The following is a 22608-nucleotide window of genomic DNA, read 5'->3' on the forward strand; positions in this document are numbered from 1 at the left end:
TTGATTGCAGCGGGTTGGATTTGGTTTTGGTTGTAGTATAGTATATTATAACAGATAGTATGATATGTTAGAATATGTTATAACATGTAACATAATATAATGTATTGGACGTAACATAACATGATAATATACACATACACATATAAAGAATAACAAATGCACACTATTCCATATCATGGAGCCTTCTACAGTATCAGGATAATCTGATTTCCTGTTTCTTCTCTACCGTTAACTGCAACCTCAATCCAGCTTCCTTCTTCCACTTCACTTGCTGTTGCGAGATAGTATACTCCTGGCTCGGGTACTTTGCCCCGCGTGTATCTCTGCCCAAAATGCTCTTCTCATAGCTTTCTGCTTGGCTAGCATCCTTACTGCCTTCAGATTTTCTGCTCAGAGGCCTCTTATCAGAAGTGACCATACCAAGGAGCATTTCTTTTTCACTCTGTCTTGTATTATTTTACTGCATAATGGTAATCGTTACAAATCATTCACTGATTTATTGATAGTCTACTGACCTCCATCCCCAACACACATATCCTAGGCTAACATTTAAGGGAAAGGATTTTTAAAATTAACTTTTACTGCTGTTTCTGGTGCCTTAAACAACACTTGGCACAAAAAAAGTGGCTAAAAATATTTGTTGAATGAACAAAACAGAGTCTTGGGGGAATTTGTAGAGAAAAATATTACCTTGGGAAACTTTGGAATTAGATGCAAGGATATATAGTTGGTTTTAGCATCAACAAGAAGATAGAATATTTGGGATTCTATGAAATTATCAGCTAAAGGGCACTAGATCTATAGATAAAGTATTGAATTAATTAATTGAACATGTTTAAAATATAAACAACAACATATCTGTTTTAAGTTGTCATTAACTGCTTATGGCTGCTTTGCATTGGTCTTTTCTCTTTTCCAGTAGTTTCATCAGTTACATGGAACCAGGAAACCGAACATGTGTTTCAGAATTCATCCTTTTGGGGCTTTCAGAAGAGGCAGAGCTGCAGCCCCTCCTCTTTGGGCTATTTCTGTCCATGTACCTGATCACCTTAATTGGAAACTTGTTCATCATCCTGGCCATTATCACAGACTCCCACCTCCACACACCCATGTACTTCTTCCTTTCTAACCTCTCTTTTGCAGACATCTGTTTTATTTCCTCCACTGTCCCAAAGATGCTGCTGAACATCCAGATGCAGAGCAAAGTTATTACCTATGAGGGTTGCATCACCCAGATGTATTTTTTCATACTCTTTGGAGGATTAGACATTTTCCTTTTGACAGTGATGGCCTATGACCGGTTTGTGGCTATCTGTCACCCTCTGCACTACATGATTATCATGAACCCTAAATTCTGTGGCCTCTTGCTTCTGACATCCTGGTTATTAACTGTTCTGTACTCTCTATTACATGGTTTAATGGTTTTACGATTGTCTTTTTGTACAGAGTTGGAAATCCCCCACTTTTTCTGTGAACTTAATCAGGTGGTCCAACTTTCTTGTTCTGACACCTTCCTCAATGACTTGGTGATGTATTTTACAACTGGACTTGAGGGTATTATTCCACTGACCGGAATCCTTTTTTCTTACACTAAGATTATGTCCTCCATTTTCAGAATTTCATCAGCTGGGGGCAAGTACAAAGCCTTTACCACTTGTGGGTCTCACCTCTCAGTTGTCTCCTTGTTCTATGGTACAGTACTTGGAATATATCTCAGTTCTGCTGGTTCCCAAACCTCTATGGCCAGAACAATAGCTTCAGTGATGTACGCTGTGGCCACCCCCATGTTAAACCCCTTTATATACAGTCTTAGAAACAAGGACATAAAGCAGGCATTAAAAAAAGTTTTCAGCTGAGAAATATTCTCTATATAACAGAATCATTTTTCTCAAGATCAGAGAGCTGCTCACGAACAACAGAGCTCCAAATCATGAAGACCTAAATCATGATACTTCATCACTTCATAAATCTGCATTATTTCCATAATACACTCTCCTTGATTTTAATACATTATAAACAATTGTTTCAACGTATTTCTTTCAAAACTTTTTATTAACACCAAAATCTTCCCTTCAGTAGGCAATTCATTCAGGGTGAGTGGAGATGACTCATTATGAAACAGATCTTTCACTGCTAGCCATGCAGTACCAGGAAAGCATGATCCCATGGGAACAGCATCATCATTGTCCTCAATGCCAACAAGATGGGATATCAATTTCCAGATTCCTATTTTGGAAAGTCTGTCTCTTCTAATCAGTTCTGGTATGAAATGTTTGACTTCTATGGGTTATTTTCTATAAACAGAAATCTTGTTAAGTATTTTGAGCAGAAACTTTGTACACGTGTACTTATTAAATTATGGAAAGGACTTATTAAATTATGTCCTTCAAGTATTGGGAATGACTCTCAGAACAACACTGAAAACCAAACCAGTTAAGAGCGTTGGTGCCTTCTCTATCATCAGGAAGGAGGTGGAATCAAGAAGTCTCCACTGAAATTATTGGCTCCACAAACACAATGCATTTTTTGCAATGCAGGTAGTAGGAATCTTTTGTTATAATTGTTAGCTCAAGACTCACTGTGCCTACTAGATCTGCACATGTTTAACAAAGGGTAGACACTTCACTCCTTGACACCCATGATGGTACTGACATGGAAATTTGCCTTCATTTAATTCTAAATAGCCCAATTCTCTTCAACTATGTTTGGCCACATGATTGGCTGATACAAGGCATCTGCCTCACTTTTGGTCTCTGATTCTTTCCTGTACATCTGGCTAATATCCCAGTAATCACATGTGAAACCGTAGGTTTTAGTGACCCTGGGAAATATAGTTCCCAGTTATCATCCTCTGCAGTACAGGAACACAAAGCAAAGGAGGGAGGAATGCATGCTGAGTGCCAGCCTGCTCTATCGCTACACAGTTAAGATGTAGACTCAATAGTGGATGCCAAACTTCCTATACTTTGTATATGTATTTTAGGATAGGCTGATTCTATCTCTTTCAAAGTTCCCTAAGACTTCATTCTGTTTCCATTCTAATATATACAGCTAGTTCATAACTTCTTTAGAAAGGATGATTTGTAGGGCATGAAGTAAGTGAATGATAGACTGTTATAAGTTTGCCATATATGCTTAGGTTTTTTTTTTTTTTTTACATATTATAATGTGATAAAATATGTATAAAGTAAAATTAGCCATTGGAACCATTTATAAGTGCACAATTCAGTAGCATTAGTTACATTCACAATGTTGTGTAACCATCACCACTCTCCATTTCAGTAACTTTTTCACCATCCAAAACTCAAATTCTATACCAATTATACAATAATCAATCTCCATTCATACCTCACCTCTGCATTCTCAGTTCCACTGTAGCATATCCTTCTTCGTGTCTCTGTGGCTTTGACCCCAGGTGACATTTTCATAGGGTGAGCTCGATCATGGACACCCTCACTATAAACACTTCATTGACTCTCCCCTACTTTTGGAATTAATTATCAGTCCTGTAACTAAAACAGAAGTTTCTCTATTATCCAACTTGCCTACCTGGCCAAGTTTAGTTTTCACTTTTCGTCACCTGATCTTCATTGTTGATCAGCTATTGAAAGGTATTTTTTTTTTAAGCACATCTTGTTGTTGTTGTTAAGTGCCAGTAAGTTGATTTCTACTCAAAGTGACCCCATGTGACAGAGTAGAACTGCTCCATAGGATTTTCTAGGCTATAATCTTTACTGAAGCAGATCTCTAGGTCTTTCTCTAGGTGAGTGTCTACATAGGTTTGAAAAGCCACCCTTTAGGTTAGCAGCCAAGCGCTTAAAGATTGCGCTGCCAGGGAACATTAGAGTTTCATTAATCCTACACTTTCTTCTCTGATGCCCATTCCTGGAATTCTTTCAATACTTATGCATCTGGACAAACTATATCTCCATCTATAAGGCTCAGTACAATTATCAGCTTCTCTGTGAAGCTATCATGAGTTTCCAAGGAAGTGTGGGCTACTTTTTGATTCCAGTTCACCAGGATTTGTGTGCCCCTTCAGGGTTTTTCATTTGTTTATTTCCATGTCTTCCCCTGTTTAGACTGTGAGAGAAGGAACAATATCTTAGACATTTCTTTATTTCTAGAAAATAATTTAGTATCTACCATACAGTAACTGCTAAATAAGCGTTCACTGAATGACTAAAAACCCAAATGGCTGAATGAGATTAAACATATACAACAGTGTGAGAGAAAGCAGGAGCAGTGAAACAAGGGGAAATGTTGCTGAGAGTGGGGAGTCCCATGACTGAGATTCAACATTGGAAGTTGGATAATAATATGCTTTAATGTACACAGAAACTTTTTCCAGAATCAGGGATGAGTTAATCATTACGGGGCACACTGCAATTATACAGAACCCACCTAAAGATAGGTGTCTTCCTCCTGGGAGGAAGGAGACCAATGGGATAAGAGATGTACATGGAGCTTCAAACCTCTAACCCAAGGATCAAAACTGGCACAAGTTTACATTCTGGTTTTCTGTCCTATTTCCATAGAATTAAATTTCTCAGTGATTAGAGAGACAAAAGACTACTTTATTAATGAAGTCCATGGGAATTCAGCTACTGAAGCCATAGGAACTAAATGCTTCCACTATACCCTCTCAAATATACTTTATTTACCTCAGGTGATGAGAAAACACAATTGTGTCTTCTGGAGATCTTATGAATGGTTCCATCTCCCACCTCTTCTTGGGCATAGTGCTCTCAACTTCATTAATCATCCAAGGAAGAAACTGCATTGGTGAACTCCAGCTCATCCCTGATAATATCTGGGTGAGCTACAGCATCTTCTCAAGTGCTGAGTAATGTGATATGGAGTGAATAACCCATTTTATTGTTAGTAATTTTAGGGACATCAGCAGGAAAAACAAGTTAAATAAAGTTTAATGATACAAAATCTCTCCAAGCTAAAGTCCCTGATTCTGAGTGGCAGTTCTGTGTACAATAAATATCTTCTCTGTCTGATCTGTCTCCTTTGATGTTGGTTCTCAGTGATGGGGCCTCTCTCTCTCAAGAGCATCTTTCCTTACCTCACTGCCTCTCCTTTCTTCCCCATTTTTGGAAATATCTGTTTAACCCGCCTCAACCATTTGTTCTTTCAGTCCAACAAATATTTATTCAGTAATCAGTGTATGAAACCCATTGCCACCGAGTCGATTCTGACTCATAGTGACTGTGATGCTTAAGATTGTGTGTCAACTTGGCTGGGCCATGATTCTCAGTGTTTTGGAGGTAGTATAATGTTTTGATCACTTCCCTGTTGAGATCTGATACATGATCACCCAATAATGGGATCTACTGTGAGTAGCGGATCAGTTGAAACTGAGTTTCCTTGGGCACGTGGCCTGCATCGCATATAAGGGGATATTCTGGCAAGGCGGAGGGGCTTTTTTCTCATACTGGATCCTGTGGCTTGCTCCTGTTTGTCTGACCTCTGGTTCTTGGCACTTGAGCTAGCAGTTTACCTGTGGTCTTGCCTGCCAATCTTGGGATTCATTGATCTTAGAAGCCTGTGAGGAAGAACCCTGCTCTCTGACCTGCCAATCTTGAGTTCACCAGCTCTTATGCCTTCTTGATCAGAAGTCTCTGTCCTGACTCATGGACTTGCGATGTTTCAGCCTCTGCAACTGCATGAGACATTCCGTGATATAAAGCCACCCCACAGAGTCTTCAAGGAGCAGATGGTGAATTCGAATTGCCAACCTTTTGATTAGCAGCAGAACATGTAACCACTGTGCCACCAGGGCTCACTGTATGGTCAGCATTCAATTATAAAGAAATGAGTAGAACACAGTTCTTCTCTCGAGGGGCTTAGAGTCCAAACAGGGAAAGAGATATAGAAATAAATGCAATATCCTGAGGTTGCACTCTAATCATGGTGAAATGGATCACAAGATACTTGACTCTTCCTGGGGCTCATAGAGCATCTTATAATTTTATTGAGCTTTTACAGAGGAGCTGGGGTTCTTCCAGGTGGAGAAGGAGTAAGAGCACTTCAGGAAGCAACATCAGAGAAGTAACTATTGGGGTTAATTCAACTCTAATTTGTGTTTAGGAAATTCCAAAAAGAATCTAGTATTTTAAGAACAATGGAGACAGGGAATGAAAAGTGAAACATGCACCTGGCTAGGTAGACAGCAGGAAGAAATGATGAGCTATAAGAACTGAACAGAGGATTTCAAAGGGCGGCTCAAGAAGACAAAGTAGAATATTATAATGACATGTTCAAAGACTTGGAGATAGAAAACCAAAAAGGAAGAACATGCTTGGCATTTCTGAAGCTGAAAGAACTGAAAAACAAATCCAAGTCTCAAGTTGTAATAGTGAAGGATTCTATGGGGGAAAATATAAAACGATGCAGGAAGCATCAAAAGAAGATGGAAGGAATACACAGAGTCACTATACCAAAAAGAATTGGTTAATGTTCAACCATTTTAGCAGGGAGCATATTATCAGGAAACAATGGTACTGAAGGAAGAAGTCTAAGCTGCATTGGTGAAAAACAAGGCTCCAGGGATTGACTGAATACCAGTTGAGATGTTTCAACAAATGGATGCAGTGTTGGAAGTACTTGCCTATGCCAAAAAATTGGAAGTCTCTTACCTGGACAACTGACTGGAAGAGATCCATATTTATGCTTATGCCTAAGAAAGGTGATCCAACTGAATGCAGAAATTATTGAACAATATCATTAATATCACACACAAGTAAAATTTTGCTGAAGATCTTTCAAAAGCAGCTGGAGCAGTACATCGACAAGGAACTGCCAGAAATTCAGGCCAGATTCAGAAGAAGCAGGGATGTTGTTGCTGATGTCAGATGGATCCTGGCTGAAAGCAGAGAATACCAGAAGGATGTTTAACTGTGTTTTATTGATGACACAAAGGAATTGGACTGTGTGGATCATAACAAATTATGGGTAACATTGTTAAGAATGGGAATTCCAGAACACTTAATTGTGCTCATGAGGAACCTGTACATAGATCAAGAGGGAGTTGTTCAGAAAGAAGAAGGGGATACTGTGTGGTTTAAAGTCATGAAAGGTGGGTGTCAGGGTTGTATCCTTTCACCATACCTATTCAATCTGTATGCTTAGCAAATAATCTAGAAACCTGAACTATATGTAGAAGAACGGGGCATCAGATTTGGAGGAAGACACATTAACATCCCGCATTACGCAGATGACACAATCTTCCTTGCTGAAAGTGAAGAGGACTTGAAGCACTTACTGATGAAGATCAAAGATCACAGCCTTCAGTATGGATTGCACCTCAACATAAAGAAAACGAATTCTTCACAACTGGACCAATAAGCAACATCATGATAAATGGAGAAAAGATTGAAGTTGTCAAGGATTTCGTATCACTTGGATTAACAATCAGCACCCATGGAAGCAGCAGTCAAGAAATCAAAAGATGCACTGCATTGGGAAAATCTGCTACAAAAGACCTCTTTAAAGTGTTGAAAGGCAAAGATGTCACCTTGAAGACTAAGGTGTGCCTGACCCAAGCCATGGTGTTTTAAATCGCCTCCTATGCATGTGAAAGATGGAAGATGAATAAAGAAGAACGAGGAAGAATTGAGGCCTTTGAACCGTGGTGTTGAAGAAAAACATTGAATATATCATGCACTTCCAAAAAAGTGAGCAAATCTGTCTTGGAAGAAGTACAACCATAATGCTCCTTAGAAGCAAGGATGGCGAGACTGTGTCTTACATACTTTGGACATGTTGTCAGGAGGGATCAGTCCCCGGAGAAGGACATCATGCTTGGTAAAGTACAGGGTCAGTGGAAAAGAGGAAGACCCTCAATGAGATGTATTGACACAGTGGTTGCAACAATAGGCTCAAAGATAACAATGATTGTGAGCATGGTGCAGGACCCAGCAGTGTTTTGTTTTGTGGTACATGGGGTCACTGTGAGTCAGAACCGACTTGATGGCACTCAACAACAACAACAAGAGGTAGACAGCAGCCTTATAATGAAGAGTCTTATATTTTTCACTACAGGATAATACTTAAATCTGAAATTAGTGGAGAGTCAGTGTAATTTCCATGGCAAGTGATTTCTGTGATCAGCTCATCTTTTGGAAAGGTCACCTCATGCCAATATATGAATATATTACTGCTGTTGTCAAAAGATGTAGTGAGATTCTGAGGAATTGAATTGGTACATTTACAGAGGGTGTGGGGAGGTCGAGAATGAATCTATGAGGGGCTGAAGCATAATGTATCTATACATTCCCTGATTAATACTATAGACAATGTCAGACATTTTATATTCATTGTTTTCTTTAATTCTCTCAATTCCTCTTTGAAATTGGTATCACTATTCTGATTTTATGGATAAAGAATGGGAGATGTAAGCAGTGACATTGCTTATCCAAGGCTTGTAGAGGATCCTGGAGTCAGACTCAGAACTCACTGTTTCCAAGGCTTTTGTATTTCAGTAATATTTTTAACTTTAATACACTTTCAATTTTGAATAGTTTTATACTCATAGAAAAATTTTGCAGATAGTACGGTCGGTTCCTATAAACCCCACACACAGTTTCCTCTATCATTAACATCTCTCGTCCAGAATACCACATCTCATTTAGTGATCATTTTTTTTTGGAGGTTCCTTTTGGCTGTGACAGCCTCTCAGACTTTTCTTGTTTTGGTGTCCTTGCTCATTTTGAGGAGAGCTGATCAGACATTTTCTAAAATGTTCCTTGAGTGGGATTTGTCTGATTGTTTTCTCATCATTATATTGGGGTTATAGATTTTTGGGAGGAAGGTCACAGAGGTAAACTGCCATTTTCATCACATAGTATCAAGAGTACATATTATCAACATGACTTATCACTGTTAGTGTTGGTTTTGAACATCTGGATGAGGTAACATTTGTCTGCGTTCTCCATTGTGAAGTTATTCTTTATTACCACCTTTCCATACTGTACTCTTTGTAAGGAAGTCACTCTGTGCAGCCCACACTTTAGGAATGGGAAGTTATTCTCCACATCTGTGAGAGTGGAATAACTGCATAAATTGTTGGAATTCTTCCGCACAGGATATTTGCTTCTTATTTATTAATCGAATCAATTTTTTATATTAGTGTGCATGCTTGAAGCACTTAGTGATGAAGATCAAAGACTACAGCCTCCGGTATGGATCACACCTAAACATAAAGAAAACAAAAATCCTCACAACTGGATCAAGGAGAAACATAATGATAAATGGAGAAAAGAGTGAAATTGTCAAAGATTTCATTTTATTTGGATCCACAATCAGCACCCATGGAAGCAGAAGTCAAGAAATCAAACGATATATTGCATTGGGAGAGAAAACTATTCAAAGTTTTGAAAAGCAAAGATGTCACCTTGAGGTCTAAAGTGTGCCTGACCCAAGCCACGATATTGTCAATTGCCTCATATGCATGGGAAAGCTTGACAATGAATAAGGAAGATTGAAGAACTGATGCTTTCGAATTATGGTATTAGCAAAGAATATCGAATATAGAACGGGGTGGCAAAAGAATGAAGAAATGTGTCTTGGAAGAAGTACAGCCCGAATGCTCCTTACAAATGAGGATGGCAAGACTTTGTCTCACTTACTTTGGACGTTATCAGGAGGAACCAGTCCCTAAAGAAGGCCATCATGTTTGGTAAAGTAGAGGGTCAGTGAAAAAGAGGAAGACCCTCAACGAGATGGATCGACATAGTGGTGGCAACAATGGGCTCAATTACAGCAACAATTGTAAGGATGGGGCAGGACTGGGCAGTTTTTCCTTCTGGTGCATATATGGTCACTACGAGTTGGAACCGACTCGACAGCACCTAACAACAACAACAGACTCATGGATATTTAGGTTATACTTCAGGTTTTTATTTTGTCCCTCGAATTGCTCCATCTTTGGCCATTGGAAACTCTTTCAGTTGACTTCTAAGTCCCCTTGACATAGTTCCTTTATTGTGGGTTTTTCCTCTTTTAAGCAATCATTGCTTTCTGACAGTAGATGATGTTTCATGCTCATCTTGAGTATTTCCTGCCACAGTCCTAGAATCAGTCATTTCCACAAGAAGTCTTGATTCCTTTTATTGGACAATGGTGTTAGAAAAGATCTGGGCTCTAGCTGTGCTCACTGCTACTGGTACCTCTAGGCTCTCTCAGCTGACAGAGCAAGGAAATATATGTGTGTATACTTAACACAGAATGAGATGGGTTGACACAGTGGCTGTAACAATGGGCTCAAGCATAATGACCATTGTGAGGATAGGACAGTCGGGCAGTGTTTGCTTCTGTTGTACACAGGTGACTAGGAGTGGGAACCAACTCAAGGAAACCTAACAACAACAGTATATACTTAACTGTGTATATACACGTATCTATATTTCTCTATTTAGCCATCTGTAACTAAGTATTAAGGTAAACATGAGTTAATACTGATATCTCCAAGTCTAATCTGTTACCATATGGATTATTCTAGCCTTCTAGCTTTGTTCACTGCAACAGTGAAATATGTGGTTCCCGTCATCTACCATGCATTCATTTTTTAAAATATTTTTTATTGTGCTTTAAGTGAAAATTTACAAATCAAGACAGTCTCTCACACAAAACCCCGCATACACCTTCCTGCACATTCCCAATTACTCTCCCCCTAATGAGACAGCCGCTTTCTCCCTCCACTCTCTCTTTTTGTGTCCATTTTGCCAGCTTCTAACCCCCTCCGCCCTCTCATCTCCCCTCCAGGCAGGAGATGCCAACATACTCTCAAGTGTCCACCTGATCCAAGAAGCTCACTCCTCACCAGCATCCCTCTCCAACTCATTGTCCAGTCCAGTCCATGTCTGAAGAGTTGGCTTTGGGAATGGTTCCTATCCTGGGCCAACAGAAGGTCTGGGAGCCATGACCACTGGGGTCCTTCTAGTCATAGTCAGACCATTGAGTCTGGTCTTATGAGAATTTGGGGTCTGCATCCCAATGCTCTCCTGCTCCCTTGGGGGTTCTTTGTTGTTTTTCCTGTCAGGGCATTCATCGGTTGTAGCCGGGCACCATCTAGATCTTCTGGTCTCAGGATGATGTAGTCTCTAGTTCATGTGGCCCTTTCTGTCTCTTGGGCTCGTAATTACCTTCTGTCCTTGGTGTTCTTCATTCTCCTTTGATCCAGGTGTGTTGAGACAAATTGATGCAGCTTAGATGGCTGCTTTTGTCGTTTAAGACCCCAGATGACACTCTTCAAAGTGGGATGCAGAATATTTTCTTGATAGATTTTATTATGCCAATTGACTTAGATGTCCCCTGAAACCATGGTCCCCAGACCACTGTCCCTGCTACGCTGGCCTTCGAAGCATTCAGTTTATTCAGGGAAACTTCTTTGCTTTTGGTTTAGTCCAATTGTGCTCACCTCCCCTGTATTGTGTGTTGTCTTTCCCTTCACCTAAAGAAGTTCTTATCTACTATCTAATTAGTGAATGCCCCTTTTCCACCCTTTCTCCCTCCCCCCTCTTGTAACCACTAAAGAATGTTTTCCTCTCAGGTTAAACTATTTCTAAAGTTCTTATAACAGTGGTCTCGTAGAATATTTGTCCTTTTGCAACTGACTAATTTCACTCAGCATAATGGCTTCCAGGTTCCTCCATGTTATGAAATGTTTCACAGGTTCCTCGCTGTTCTTTATCAATGCGTAGTAGTCCGTTGTGTGAATATACCATAATTTATTTATCCATTTGTCCTTTGATGGGCATCTTGGTTGCTTCCATGTTTTTGCTGTTGTAAACAGTTCTGCAATAAACATGGGAGTGCATATATCTGTTCTTGCAAAGACTCTTATTTCTCTAGGATATATTCCAAGGAGTGGGATTGCTGGGTCGTATGGTAATTCTATTTCTAGCTTTTTAAGGAAGTGGCAAATCGATTTCCAAAGTGGTTGTAGCATTTTATATTCCCACCAGCAGTGTATAAATGTTCCAATCTCTCCACAGCCTCTCCAACATTTATCATTTTGTGTTTTTTGGATTATCGCCACCTTGTTGGAGTGAGATGAAATCTCATTGTAGTTTTGATCTGCATTTCTCTAATGGTTAATGATCGTGAACATTTCCTCATATATTTGTTAGCTACCTGAATGTTTTCTTTAGGGAAGTGTCTATTCATATCTTTTGCCCATTTTTTAATTGAGTTATTTGTCTTTTTGCAGCTGAGTTTTTGCAGTATCATGTAGATTTTAGAGATCGGGTGCTGATCAGAAATGCCATAGCTAAAACCTTTTTCCCAGTCTGTAGGTAGTCTCTTTACTCTTTTGGCAAAGTCTTTGGATGAGCATAGGTGTTTGATTTTTAGAAGCTCCCAGTTATCTAGTTTTTCTTCTACATTCTTTATAATTTTTTGTATAATGTTAATCCATGTATTAGGGCTCCTAACATTGTCCCTATTTTTTTTTCTATGATCTGTATCATTTTAGATTTTATATTTAGGTCTTTGATCCATTTTGAGTTAGTTTTTGTGCATGGAGTGAGGTATGGGTCTTGTTTCATTTTTTTTGCAGATGGATATCCAGCTATGCCAGCACCATTTGTTAAAAAACTGTCTTTCCCCCATCTAACTGTTTTGGGGCCTTTGTCAAATATCAGCTGCTCATATGTGGATGGATTTATGTCTGGATTCTCAATTCTGTTCCATTGGTCCATGTATCTGTTTTGACTACCGTGGTGGTATAATAGGTTCTAAAATCAGGTAAAGTAAGGCCTCCTACTTTGTTCTTCTTTTTCAGTAATGCCTTATTTATCCGGGGCCTCTGTCCCTTCCATATGAAGTTGGTGATTTGTTTCTCCATCTCATTAAAGAATGTCATTGGGATTTGGATCGGAATTGCATTAAATATATAGATCGCTTTTGGTAGAATAGACATTTTTATAATGTTAAGTCTTCCTATCCATGAGCAAGGTATGTTCTTCCACTTATGTCTCCCTTGGTTTCTTGCAGAATTGTACTGTAGTTTTCTTTATATAAGTCTTTTACATCTCTGGTAGGATTTATTCCTAAGTATTTTATCTTCTTGGGGGCTACTGTAAATGACATTGATTTGGTGATTTCCTCTTCGATGTTCTTTTTGTTGGTGGAGACGAATCCAACTGATTTTTGTATGTTTATCTTGTATCCCGATACTCTGCTGAACTCTTCTATTAGTTTCAGTAGTTTTCTGGAGGATTCCTTAGGGTTTTCTGTGTATAAGATCATGTCATCTGCAAATAGAGATACTTTGACTTCTTCCTTTCCAATCTGGATGCCCTTTATTTCTTTATTTAGCCTAATTGCTCTGGCTAGGACTTCCAGCACAATGTTGAATAGGAGTTGTGACAAAGGGCATCCTTGTCTGTTTCCCGATCTCAGTGGGAATGTTTTCAGTCTCTTTCCCTTTAGGGTGATGTTGGCTGTTGGCTTTGTATAAATGCCCTTTATTATGTTGAGGAATTTTCCTTCTATTCCTATTTTGCTGAGAGTTTTTATCATGAATGAGTGTTGAACTTTGTTAAATGCCTTTTCTGCATCAATTGATAAAATCATGTGATTCTTGTCTTTTGTTTTATTTCTGTGGTGGATTACATTAATTGTTTTTCTAATGTTGAACCATTCCTGCATACGTGGTGTGAACCCCTCTTGGTCATGGTGAATTATTTTTTGATATGTTGTTGAATTGTATTGGCTAGAATTTTGTTGAGGATTTTTGCATCAACATTCATGAAGGACATAGGTCTATAATTTTCTTTTCCTGTGGTGTCTTTACCTGGTTTTGGCATCAGGGATATGGTGGCTTCATAGAATGAGTTTGGTAGTATTCTGTCTTTTCTATGCTCTGAAATACCTTTAGTAGTAGTGGAGTTAACTCTTCTCTGAAAGTTTGGTAGAACTCTGCATTGAAGCCGTCCGGACCAGGGGTTTTTTCATTGGGAGTATTTTGATTACCTCTTCAATCTCTTCTTTTGTTATGGGTCTATTCAGTTGTTCTAACTCTGTTTGTGTTAGTTTAGGTAGGTAGTGTGTTTCTAGGAATTCATCCATTTCTTCTAGGTTTTCAAATTTGAGTATAGTTTTTCATAGTAATCTAATATGATTCTTTTAATTTCAGTTGGGTCTGTTGTAATATTGCCTATCTCATTTCTTATTTGGGTTATTTGCTTCCTCTCCTGTTTTTCTTTTCTCACCTTGGCCAGTGGTTTATCAATTTTGTTGATTTTTTGGAAAAAAAAACAGATTTACTAAGGGTCTTGTTAATTCTTTCAATAGTTTTTCTGTTTTGTGTTTCATTTACTTCAGCTCTAATTTTTATTATTTGTTTTCTTCTGGCGCCTGTGGGTTTCTTTTGTTGCTCTCTTTCTATTTGTTCAAGTTGTAGGGATAATTCTTTGATTTTGGCTCTTTCTTTTTTTTGGATGTGTGCATTTATTGATATAACTTGACCTCTGAGCACCACTTTTGCTGTGTCCCAAAGGTTCTGAATGGAAGTGTTTTCATTCTCGTTGGATTCCCTGAATATCTTTATTCCATCATTAATGTCTTCTATAAACCATTCTTTTTTGAGCAGGGCATTGTTCAGTTTCGAAGTGTTTGATTTTTTTCCCCTGCTTTTCCTGTTATTGATTTCTACTTTTATGGCCTTATGGTCAGAGAAGATGCTTTGTAATATTTCAGTGTTCTGGAATCTGCTAAGACTTGCTTTATGACCTAATATGTGGTCTATTGTACAGAATGTTCCATGTGCACTAGAAAAGAAAGTATTCTTGGTTGTTGTGGGGTGGAGTGTTCTCTATATGCCTATGAGGTCAAGTTGGTTGACTGTGGCATTTAGATCTTCCATGTCTTTATTGAGCTTCTTTCTGGATGTCCTGCCCTTCACCAAAAGTGGTGTGTTGAAGTCTCCTTCTATTATTGTGGAGCTGTCTATCTCACTTTTCAACGGTGATAGAGTTTGTTTTATGTATCTTGTAGCCCTGTCTTTGGGTGCATAAATATTTAATATAGTTATATCTTTTTGGTGTATTGTCCCTTTAATCATTATACAGTGTCCTTCCTTATCCTTTCTGATGGATATAAATTTCAGGTCTATTTTGTCAGAAATTAATATTGCCACCCCTGCTCTTTTTTGGTTGTTTTTTCCTTGATATATTTACTTCCATCCTTTGAGTTTGAGTTTGTTTGTGTCTCTAAGTCTAAGTTGTGTCTCTTGTAGGCAGCATATAGATGGATAATGTTTTTTAATCCATTCTGCCACTCTCTGTCTCTTTACTGGTGCATTTAGTCCATTTACATTAAGCATAATTATGGATAGGTATTTTTTTTATGAATTTAGTGCTATCATTTTGATGTCTTTTTTTGTGTGTTGTTGATGGTTTCTTTTTCCCACTTGATTTTACGTGCTGAGTAGATTTTCTTTATGTACTGTCCTTTCCTTATATTTATTGTTGTTGATTTTGTTTTTGCTGAGTCTCTATTTTTTTCCTTGTATTTTATATTGATCAGTAGGATAGTTTCTCTCCTTTGTGGTTATCTTAATATTTACCCCTATTTTTCTAAATTTACAACTAACTTATATATCTTTCTATCGCTGTATCTTCCTCTCCATATGGAAGCTGTACGATTACATTTCTTAGTCCCTCTTTATTATTTTAATGTTTTCATCTTTTGTATAATAATATTGCTGTTACCGTGTTTTGGGCTTTTGTTTTTTTATACTCTTGCTTTGTTTTTTTGGAATTCCCTGTCTGGATTGACTTCTGATTGCTCTGCCCAGTGTTCTAGTCTTGGGTTGATACCTGATATTATTGATTTTCTAACCAAAGAACTCCCTTCAGTATTTCTTGTATTTTGGTTTGGTTTTTATGAATTCCCTCAACTTGTGTTTATCTGGAAATGTCTTAATTTCACTTTCATATTTAAGAGACAGTTTTGATGGATCTATGATTCTTCACAGGCAGTATTTTTCCTTCAATTTTTTAAATATGTCATCCCATTCCCTTCTTGCCTGCATGGTTTCTGCCGAGTAGTCCAAGCTTATTCTTATTGGCTCTCCTTTGTAGGTGACTTTTCGTTTATCCCTCACTGCTCTTATAATTCTCTCTTTATCTTTGGTTTTGGCAAGCTTGATTACAATATGTCTTGATGAGTTTCTTTTAAGATCTACCTTATGTGGAGTTCGATGAGCATCTTGGATCTCTTCTCATTTTTCACAATATCAGGGAAGTTTTCTGCCAACAAATCTTCAACTTTCTGTTATCTTCAATTTTCTGTTATCCCTCCCTGTTTTGGTACACCAATCACTCATAGGTTATTTCTGTTGATAGAGTCCCACAGGATTCTTAAGGTTTCTTCATGTTTTAAAATTCTTTTATCTGATTTTTCTTCAAATATATTAGTGCCAAGTGATTTATCTTCGAGTTCAGAAATTCTAGCTTCTACTTGCTCAATTCTGCTTCTCTGACTTTCTATTGAGTTACCTACTTCTGCAATTTTATTGTTAATCTTCTTAATTTCTGATTGTTATCTGTCTATGGATTTTTCCAGCTTATTAAACTTTTCATTATGTTCCTGAATAATCTTTCTGATTTCTTCAGTTACTTCGTCTGTGTGTTCCTTGGCTTGTTCTACGTATTGCCTCATTTCCTTCCTGATGTCTTGAAGGGTTCTGTATATTAAACTTTTGTATTCTGCATCTGGTAATTCCAGAAATGCACTTTCATCTAGAAGATCCCTGGATTCTTTGTTTCGAGAGCCTGTTGAGGTGAACGCGGTCTGTTTCTTTACGTGACTTGATATTGACTGTCGTCTCCAAGCCATCTGTAAGTTATTGTATTAGTTTAGGGTTACTTACTGTGTCATAGCTTCTTGCTTTGTTTTGTTTTGGTCTACCCCTATGGGTTGCTTGAGTGAGCTAGCTTGATTATTTTAACCTTTGGAGCTCTGGTGTCCTGTCCCCAGCTGATTAGAGCAGTTATCAAGTACATCAGTCTAGGAGTCCATTCAGTTTTCTTGTATGAATTCAGCTCAGGTTTCCAGGTAGTTGATATCAAGTGTGTGGTACAGCTTCTGTCCTATAGTGTTAGAGGGGCAGGGGTGATTGGTGTATATACTGGTATCTGACTGCAGGAGGTGGTCATGCTCTGAACAAGGCAGGGGTTGAGAACTGACCCCCAAGTGTCTCTGAGGAAAACGTGTCCCTGTTCCCTAGAGGGTGCTGGTGGGTGGGTTCTGCAGAGACCATGGGCACCCAAAGTTTTTGGTTGTAAGGACTGGCATATACCAGTTATCTTTGGACCCCTGTCGCAGGTGTCCAGGTGACCTGAGTGGAGCTACCAGTCCTTAGGTCCCTGATGTGGGTAGGTGAGGACCTTGTTTAATAGGCAAAGCAACGTCAAACGTCAAATGCCCACCTCTCCACCGCACAGCTGAAATGGTTGGAGTTTTCCAACAAGGGCCTATTCTCCCAAAACGGGTCCACACAGGCCCATGCAGAAGGGAAAGGTGCTGAAGGTCCACGGACAGTTTAGGCCTGGACAGGAGCCGCTTCTGCCCTGAGCTGCCCCGGTTAATGGGGCTCGCAAATTACCTTTTCACGCCAGTTACAAATTTTTTCCTTTCCCAAGGCAGGGAGGATGGCTCTAGGTGTTCACCAGGGTCTATCTCGGGCCCAAGGATTCAGCCACTCAATCCGGCTGGGGGTGGGGGAGGCATGGTAAAATATACGCAAGTACTTACCTTTTGCCGAGAGTGCTGCTCTTCCCAGGTTCCGGAGGTGTGAGTGGGCTGTGTGGCTGGCTGCTTCTCCCTGAGGAACTGTGGCCGAACTCTAGTACCAGCCTGCCGCCACCTCTGCAGCTCTGGGAATGGTGCCTGAGGGCTCCTTGCGATTCAGGTCTGGTAACTCCTCTCCACTTCTGAACAGCTTCTTCTTCCCCCTACCCCTCAGTTCATTGTCTAAGCTTGCCTTTGATGCTCACGGCTCCCAGCTTGTCACAAATATACTCATTTCACTTACTTTTTTGGGTGTTTGTTGTAAAGAGGACTCGACAGAAGCGTCTGTCTATTCGGCCATCTTGGCTCTGCCTCCCCCATCGGTACTTTTTACTCTTCAATTTTAGTATACATGTACAGAGGTATCAGAATGGATTACCTATGCCCCATGACAGATAACTTAATCAAATAGAGGACGGTTTTTATGTACAGTTTCTTTTGCCTTTGGTTTTAGAGAATCAGCTTATTTCTAAAACTACTTAATTTAGCACTTTTTTTTGCCTACCCACTGCCTTGGTGGGGATGTTTCATGCTTTTGTAATATAGTTAGGTTGTTTTGTTCCTGTCCCTCCCCTGAACCTCCTAAGTGATTTTAAAATTTGTGTACATTAAGGATGACTCTTTGTTTTATAAAGTTCAATGGGTTTTGAACATTGCATAATGTCATGTGTCCAGAGTTACAGTATCATAGAGAATAATTTCATGCAACTAAAAAATCCCTTGTGTGTTACCAATTCAACCCTCCCCCTTCCCCAGCCTGTGATCTTATTATTGTCTCTATAGTTTTGTCTTTTGTAGAATGTCATATTATGGGAGTTCATATTGCTCCACATTGTCACCAGCAATTCATATTCTCATTTATCTGCTTTTTAGCCATTCTAATAGATGTATATTTGTGTGTCATTGAGGTTTGAATTGCAAATACTTAATGACTAACGAGAATTCCAGAACACTTAATTGTGCTCTTGAGGAACCAGTAGATAGACCAAGAGTCAGTCATTTGAACAGAATAAGGGGCTTCCACAAGGTCAAAATTAGGAAAGGTGGGCATCAAGGTTGCATTCTTTCACTATACTTTTTTAATATGCATGCTGAGCAAGTAATATCAGAAGCTGGGTTATACGAAGAAGAATGTGGCATCAGGATTGAAGGAAGACTCATTAATAACCTGCATTAGGCAGATGACATAACCTTGTTTGCTGAAAGTGAAGAGGACTTGAAGCACTTAGTGATGAAGATCAAAGACTACAGCCTTCAGTATGGATTACACCTCAGTATAAAGAGAACAAAAATCCTCACAAGGGGACCAATAAGCAACATCATGATAAATGAAAAAAAAGACTAAAGTTGTCAAGCATTTCATTTTACTTGGATTCACAGTCAACACACATGGAAGCTACAGTCAAGAAACCAAATGACGCATTGCATCAGGCAAATCTGCTGTAAAAGACCTCTTTAAATTGTTAAGTGCTAAGATGTTACCTTAAAGACAAAGGTGCGCCTGACCCAAGCCATGGTGTTTTCAATCACCTCAAATACATGCAAAAGCTGAACAATGAATAAGGAAGACCAAAGAAGAATAGATGCCTATGAATTATGGTGTTCGCAAAGAATATTGACTGTACTCTGGACGGCCTAAAGAACGAACAAGCCTGTCTTGGAAGAAGTCTTGCCAGAATGCTTCTTAGGAGCAAGGATGGCAAGACTTCATCTCATTCTGTGGACATGGAGAAGGATATCATGCTTGGTAGAGTGTCAGTGAAAAAGAGGAAGGCCCTCAACTAGATGGGCTGACATAGTGGTTGCAGCAATGGGCTCAAGGATGACAAGAATTGTGAGGATGGCACAGGAATGGCAAGTGTGTCTTTCCAGTGCCCATAGGGTTGCTATAAGTTGGAACTGACTTGATGACACCAAAACAGCAACCTAGCAATTTCATATGTTGGAGCCCTGATGGTGCAATCGTTGAACATTTGGCTGCTAACCAAAATGTCAGCACTTTGAATCCACCAGCTGCTCCTTAGAAGCCCTTATGGGCATTTCTAATCTGTCCTATAGGGTTACTATTAGTGAAATTGACTTGATGGTGATGGGTTTTGTTTTTTTCTGGTATTTCATATTTTGGGGTGATATTGCAAATGCTATTTTTTTTTAAATTTCAAGTTCCAGTTGTTTGGAGTTTTGTAGGACAGTATTCACCTTTACATATTTACCTTGTACCCTATGGCTGCATAAACAATCGGTGATCAAAGAAAGTTTCATTTCTCTCCCAATTTGTATAACTTTTATTTTCTTTTCTTGTATTATTGCACTATCTAGGAATTCTAGTATGATGTTGAATATGATGGGTGAGATGTACCTCCTTGCCTTGCTCCTAATATTTGCAAGGAAAACCTCCAGCTTCTCAGCATTAAGTGTGATTTTATCTTTGTTTTTTTTGTAGATTAATATCAAGTTGATGCTCTCCATTCTTGTTTTCTGAGAATTTTTTTTAATCAAGAATGGATATTAGATTTTGACAAATTCTTCTTTTGCCTCAGTTGATATAATCATAAGGCTTTTATTCTTATCCTTTTGATCAGTGGATTCCATTGATTGGTTTTTGTATATTGAACCAGTCTTGCATATCTAGAATAAATCCTAGTGTTGTACATGCATGTATGTTCATGAGAGATATTGGTATGTAGTTTTCCTTTCTGGTAATGCCTTTATCTGATTTTCATGTTAGAATAATGCTAGCTAGTATCAAAGAATGGGCTACAAATTATTCCATCTTCTTTCATTTTTTGGAAACATTGTGAAGAATTGGTGTCATTTTTTCCTTAGGTTTTTTTTTTTTTTTTAACTTTTATTAAGCTTCAAGTGAACATTTACAAATCCAATCAGTCTGTCACATGTAAGTTTACATACATCTTTCTCCATACTCCCACTTGCTCTTCCCCTATTGAGTCAGCCCTTTCAGTCTCTCCTTTCGTGACAATTTTGCCAGCTTCCCTTTCTCTCTATCCTCCCATCCCCCCTCCAGACAAGAGTTGCCAACACACTCTCAAGTGTCCACCTGATATAATTAGCTCACTCTTCATCAGCATCTCTCTCCCACCCACTGACCAGTCCCTTTCATGTCTGATGAGTTGTCTTCGGGGATGGTTCCTGTCCTGTGCCAACAGAAGGTCTGGGGAGCATGGCCGCCGGGATTCCTCTAGTCTCAGTCAGACCATTAAGTATGGTCTTTTTATGAGAATTTGGGGTCTGCATCCCACTGATCTCCTGTTCCCTCAGGAGTTCTCTGTTGTGCTCCCTGTCAGGGCAGTCATCGATTGTGGCTGGGCACCAACTAGTTCTTCTGGTCTCAGGATGATGTAGGTCTCTGGTTCATGTGGCCCTTTCTGTCTCTTGGGCTCTTAGTTGTCGTGTGACCTTGGTGTTCTTCATTTTCCTTTGCTCCAGGTGGGTTGAGACCAACTGATGCATCTTAGATAGCCGCTTGTTAGCATTTAAGACCCCAGATGCCACATTTCAAGGTGGGATGCAGAATGTTTTCATAATAGAATTATTTTGCCCATTGACTTAGAAGTCCCCTCAAACCATGTTCCCCAGACCCCCGCCCTTGCTCCGCTGACCTTTGAAGCATTCATTTTATCCCGGAAACTTCTTTGCTTTTGGTCCAGTCCAATTGAGCTGACCTTCCATGTATTGAGTGTTGTCTTTCCCTTCACCCAAAGCAGTTCTTATCTACTGATTAATCAATAAAAAACCCTCTCCCTCCCTCCTTCCCTCCCCCCTTCGTAACCACAAAAGTATGTGTTCTTCTCAGTTTTTACTATTTCTCAAGATCTTATAATAGTGGTCTTATACAATATTTGTCCTTTTGCCTCTGACTCATTTCGCTCAGCATAATGCCTTCCAGGTTCCTCCATGTTATGAAACGTTTCACAGATTCGTCACTGTTCTTTATCGATGCGTATTATTCCATTGTGTGAATATACCACAATTTATTTACCCATTCATCCGTTGATGGACACCTTGGTTGCTTCCAGCTTTTTGCTATTGTAAACAGAGCTGCAATAAACATGGGTGTGCATATATCTGTTTGTGTGAAGGCTCTTGTATCTCTAGGGTATATTCTGAGGAGTGGGATTTCTGGGTTGTATGGTAGTTCTATTTCTGTTTAAGATAACGCCAGATAGATTTCCAAAGTGGTTGTACCATTTTACATTCCCACCAGCAGTGTATAAGAGTTCCAATCTCTCTGCAGCCTCTCCAACATTTATTATTTTGTGTTTTTTGGATTAATGCCAGCCTTGTTGGTGTGAGATGGAATCTCATCGTAGTTTTAATTTGCATTTTTCTAATGGCTAATGATCGAGAGCATTTTCTCATGTATCTGTTAGCTGCCTGAATATCTTCTTTAGTGAAATGTGTGTTCATATCCTTTGCCCACTTCTTGATTGGGTTGTTTGTCTTTTTGTGGTTGAGTTTTGACAGAATTATGTAGATTTTAGAGATCAGGCGCTGGTCTGAGATGTCATAGCTGAAAATTCTTTCCCAGTCTGTAGGTGGTCTTTTTACTCTTTTGGAGAAGTCTTTAGATGAGCATAGGTGTTTGATTTTTAGGAGCTCCCAGTTATCTGGTTTCTCTTCGTCATTTTTGGTAATGTTTTGTATTCTGTTTATGCCTTGTATTAGGGCTCCTAGGGTTGTCCCTATTTTTTCTTCCATGATCTTTATCGTTTTAGTCTTTTTGTTTAGGTCTTTGATCCACTTGGAGTTAGTTTTTGTGCATGGTGTGAGGTATGGGTC

The 22608-nt window shown here is 39.1% G+C and overlaps 1 protein-coding gene across 1 annotated transcript; it reads left to right on the forward strand.

Moving 5' to 3' along the window:
• Nucleotides 1–935: 935 nt before the first annotated feature.
• On the forward strand, nucleotides 936–1856 carry LOC126071217 (olfactory receptor 7A5-like). The gene has a single exon (XM_049875461.1). It carries the CDS (start codon nucleotides 936–938, stop codon nucleotides 1854–1856), a length of 921 nt encoding a protein of 306 aa, XP_049731418.1.
• Nucleotides 1857–22608: the final 20752 nt, after the last annotated feature.

This window comes from Elephas maximus, chromosome 3, assembly GCF_024166365.1.
Source record: "Elephas maximus indicus isolate mEleMax1 chromosome 3, mEleMax1 primary haplotype, whole genome shotgun sequence".
NCBI classification, from domain to species: Eukaryota; Metazoa; Chordata; class Mammalia; order Proboscidea; family Elephantidae; genus Elephas; species Elephas maximus.

Excerpts from the sequence above, each read along its gene's own strand:
- LOC126071217 (XM_049875461.1), top strand. The coding sequence starts at position 936 with ATGGAACCAGGAAACCGAACATGTGTTTCAGAATTCATCCTTTTGGGG.